This window comes from Aedes albopictus, chromosome 1 (genome assembly GCF_035046485.1).
Source record: "Aedes albopictus strain Foshan chromosome 1, AalbF5, whole genome shotgun sequence".
Classification (NCBI taxonomy): domain Eukaryota; kingdom Metazoa; phylum Arthropoda; class Insecta; order Diptera; family Culicidae; genus Aedes; species Aedes albopictus.
In genome coordinates, this window is record NC_085136.1 from 312,954,385 (window position 1) to 312,959,233 (window position 4,849).

The following is a 4,849-nucleotide window of genomic DNA, read 5'->3' on the forward strand; positions in this document are numbered from 1 at the left end:
TGCATCGTATGCATCGTATCATCATCACTGCCTATAATTTTGGCCAGTACTGTATGACTACATCGTAGTAGACGTTATTTCAATGTTTTCTTGCGACAAACTTCGCCTATTCGCAAAAGCGTTCGAGTGAACTTGCAAAGTGTCAATTTAATTCGCATTATTGCGTACTGCGATGATTAACACTTCGCTTGGTACTTTTCTAATTATGTCAATTTAACCCGCATTGGTGTACAAACTTAATCGCATAAAAGTGAAAATAAACTCGTTCACATATACATACAAACTCGCATAAGCTAGAATCGTTAAAGTTGGCATATTGCGATGTGATATTCTTCATTACACCAACAAAGCTAGTCATGAAAATGTTTGACACTTCACAGGTCAGTTTGACAGACAACACACATGCACGAAAAGGACGGATCATATATTCTACTTTATCGATCTTGCTGCCGACCTTTTCATGCTCATATTACATCTGTCAAAATGACCTGAGAACTGTCAGTCATTTTGAGGTTAGGTTCGTTGGTGTAATAAAGAATGTGATAACAATGAAAGAGGTGCTGTTGGAGTGCCAAAAAGCTACAAGAAAGAAAAAAGTCATCATTTTTGTTTTATTGACCTGAATATCAACAATAGGTGGTGCTAGCAAGAGAAGAGTAGTGGTAACTGTGCGAGAAATCATGCTATATCATTTTGATCTCCAGATTGCCTGCCGAACATGTACAGCGCACGGAAACCAAGTACTTTCCAACAAGCACTGTGATGAGTAAGAATGTCATGACAATTAATCAGTGTGTTTTATAAGTAGAGTTTGGTGCCAAGTGTGAAATACGGCTCGATAATCCAAAGGTTATTAGTTCGATACTTAGGAGACAATATTTTTTTATTTCGAATATTTTTAAGTCGCATAAGATGCTATATTACGTCGCAATAGTGCATACCGTGCTTCGCATAAGATATCACTTCAAGTCATATAGCGTCATTATTTTTCCGTCAATGTACGCATAAGGCACTTTTACTGCATCTTATGCGATGTAACTTTACCGCATAAAAATATGAATAACCTGGACAGAGCGATTCAGAGGAATCTCTGGAGCCTCTAAAAGGCATTACAAGCGAAATCAGGGGCTTTTCAATGTATTTCAGAGAAATTCAGGGGGTTCGGGAATGTTTTAAGGGCGTTCCCAGAGGTTTTAAAAGCGTTTGATAGCTTTTCAGGGGCGATTCAAGGGGTTTCTGGAGCATTTCAAGGCCTTTCTGGGCGTTCCAAGGCCTTACAGAACAATTTTCAATTTATTATGATGATATCAGGAGTGTTTCAATGGTATTATGGGAAGATTTCAGGGCCTTTTCGAGGCATTTCAGGTCAGAGCATATCAGAGGGATTTCAGGAATATCCTCAACCATATTAGGATGTTGGAGTCAATATGACCCAGACAGGCACGCTGAACGTGCACTATGCCATCGTATGCTTTGGAGAGTTAAATCAAAAGAGTTTCAGGGGCATTTTAAATGGATACCGGGACGATTATGGATTATTAACACCCTTGAGACCTTCTGACACCCCCTGGTGTCCTCAGAAATACCCCTGAAGCCGGCTTTGGACCGAATTCCGTTTGGCCGAATGCCATCTGGCCGAATGGGTCGTTTGTCCGAATTATGATCAACAAAATTCAGAAGAAACTTTTGACATTCTAGCTGCCAATATCTATATGAATGAAAATGGAACGGTGTTTGTATGTCAAGAATAAGCTCGGAAACGGGTCCACGGATACAAATAATTCTTTCACTGTTTCATTCGTACAAGGCTCCGACGTGTTCGTAGAGATGAAGTTTCCTGATAATCCTAGGTTCCCCATGATATTTAAGGCAGCAAATACCCAGATGAAGTGAAAGCAGTTCACAATACATACTTACTCAGATCTTCTCCGGTAGCTACATCTATTTCGAAACCGCGTTTTTTATTTTATTTCGGTGATTCTTACAGGTCACTTCTCCTTGAACTGCAAACACTCCCACACACATGCCAAACCGAACCGATATCCGAAACAAAACAAAACAAAAAATACTCACACATCGAAACTCGCAACGTGGCTTTTTATTGTTACACAAACACATGCGAAATGAAACAATGATACAATGATTGATGACAACAGTTAGAAGAAACACAGCGCCTACTTCTCTCACTATCGATGCTTAGCTCAGAGAAAATTTTAAATTTTGCACAGAACGCTTGGTTGCCAACCAAGTCTTCTCAGTTCCGTTAGATCATCGTTTGCTCAAAGCTTTTCAAACAAAACACAGACACACTGCGACACAAAACAGTAAGCAAAGACATTTTCCTTCGAAAACTGGTAGCTGAACGAAAAGAAAAACTATTCTGTAGAAACAAAATCTATTGTTAAAAAGATAAAAATTCTGTGATTTCCAAATTGAAAGAAAAAAAAACTGAGAAAAAAACGTAACAAACCATTGACATGTTGACCGTTTGCTACTCACGAGAAACTCAAGTTGAAAAATTATTGAAGCCATTCACAACCATAAGAAGAAAAAAAATCATTAAAAATCACGTACAGACGAAAGAATGTACTCCAGTGCCAGTACTATTTTTAAAAAGTAACATTAAAAAGATGAAGACAGAAAACCGGAAAATATCTTAAATCAAAAAGAAGCGAGAAGAGCTCTAGCCAAAAAGGGAATGCGCAATTACCACAAAGAAACTGTTGTAGATAGCCAAAATGTAAAAAAGGAAACCACTCGCCTGTGGGCGAGAGATCGAGTGAGAAAAGCTCTGGAACAACATCGACCACAACAACTGCGTGTCGCGGCAAAGAAAAAATAAGAACACAAAAATGGTGGATACTGAACCGATGACCACCGGATTGCTGCTGGAAGAGAACAAAAGAAAACACTAAGAAGAAAATTACAGAATGATGATGTATATTTTAACTTATTATGTGTATAAAAAGTAAAACAAAAAGCTGAAAATCAGAAATATATGTAATGTAAATTCTATTAAAAAAAACAGTCACTTGTTCACTTTTTTCATTATCCATCCGTCCCGCCTGACAGAATGAAATCGGTGCTCTTTCGTTCGTAATAAATAGGAGAAATACAGCAGTCTTTATTGTTCGCGCACTCGCGCACATGCACCTCAACAAACATCGTTCGCTTCGTTGAACGATTGTTTCGAATGTTCGATCCTCGTACGGATTGTTTCGTTTCAAACGTCGAATCGTGTGCTCGCTACCGCCATCTGCCCGTCGATGTTCGAATCGCAACGTGAGCGACAGATGGCCGGCGTAGATTTCGTTCGCTAAACCGGTTTCCTACGCGTTACGTCCGTTCCTCTGAGGTTCATCCTTTCTGCCCTGAATCACCGACTCGATCCACTCCCGGTAGTACGACACCCGGGTGTACAGACCAGGTTTCCTCGCCGTTCCGCATATCCCTCCGATGGAGGTGATCCCCACCACGTCGAAGCTGCACTTGGGATCCTCCGAGGCCACATGCAGGGGACCGCCGGAGTCGCCCTCGCAGGTGTCTTTGCCTCCGGTTAACTCGCCGGCGCACAACTGGGACGGTAGGACTCCGTACTTGAGGCGACGTGTCCGCGGGAATGCCATCATCCGGTTGCAGTCCCAGTTCGGGATGCTGGGAATGTCGACCTGATGCAGTTCCGAGGGTTGATCGCCATCTGGAATGGAGGGAAGGGAGATTTCTACGTTTAGGAGAATTGGCAATAATAATTGCGATTCACAGATCATATGGAAGCGTCCATAAATTACGTACATTTTAGGGGAGAGGGAGAATCTGGAATAGTGTGACGAGCCATGTATGTATTATACAGGGTGTTCCTTTCCTTAATGCTAATCCTTAGGGGGGTGATAGAGGACCATAATAGGAGAAAAAAAATGTTCTACGCATATGGTCAAATCTCAACCGTTCCGGAGTTATTGAACTTTTAATGTTTTTGACTATGCCCACCCTAAACTGGCTGTAACTTCAAAACGGTTCAACTTGTCGAAGTTCTTTCGATTGCATTGGAAAGATAATTAAATTTTCTATCTAATAACGTCTTTGAACCTGTTGGTTTTTGTAATTTAGTAAGTTTTGTAGGGCAAAAAAGTTAAAAGTTAGCTTTTTTTGACAAGTTTTTGCTTATTAACTTTGAAAAATGCGTGGTAAATTAAATTTTTCTCTTAGAAAAACTTGTGCGCCTTGACTCGCTTAACATTTCGTTCTTTGACGTCAAACTCCCAAATCTTATCGTTTTCTTACAATTTCGATTTGAACACCCTATTTCGGATCAATTATTTGCCTCAGTAAATGCCACAGATGAAAGCTCACTTAACCCCACTGTGTCATTGGAGCTGGCGTCTTGTTTTGCATCGCGCCACCGCGCGCACAGCACACTTGATCAGTCGTCCAATAGCAACAGCGTAGCGCGTATGAATGACAAGAACGACGCTGTGCTGTTGATGTTGAATGATTTGGTGTGATTACCGTGATCCTGAGAGGCCCTTCGTGATGATTAGGGAAGTGGACTAGTGATTCTAGGTGCAGGTTGATTATTATCGGTGAAAAATAGAGGTTTTGATAGAACGGGAAGAGGCATAAACTGATGATTCCGAGAAAGTGGGAGGGGTAAAATTACAGAATCTTGAAGTCACTGAAGGGAGTCACGTAGTTTCGGGGGAAATTAAATAAATTCTGGTAGAGAATGAGGGTTCAAGAGATAGGGTTTCGGTAAAAAAAAAAATAAATAAAAAAAAATCTGGGACACGCTATTCTTAAAAGTGCAAAGTTGGAGCTTAGAACTAATGATTTGAGATAGAATCTGGTTTTA

General features: G+C 40.5%; 1 protein-coding gene across 1 annotated transcript; it reads right to left on the reverse strand.

Annotated features, from left to right (window-relative positions):
• Window positions 1-3,060: 3,060 nt before the first annotated feature.
• Window positions 3,061-3,809, reverse strand: LOC134285749 (serine protease snake-like). Its single transcript, XM_062847157.1, has one exon. It carries the CDS (start codon window positions 3,792-3,794, stop codon window positions 3,330-3,332), a length of 465 nt encoding a protein of 154 aa, XP_062703141.1. The 5' UTR covers window positions 3,795-3,809; the 3' UTR covers window positions 3,061-3,329.
• Between the last annotated feature and the right edge of the window lie 1,040 nt (window positions 3,810-4,849).

What these genes read in the sequence shown, in the direction of transcription:
- LOC134285749 (XM_062847157.1), bottom strand. Translation starts at nt 3,794, where the DNA reads ATGTACGTAATTTATGGACGCTTCCATATGATCTGTGAATCGCAATTA.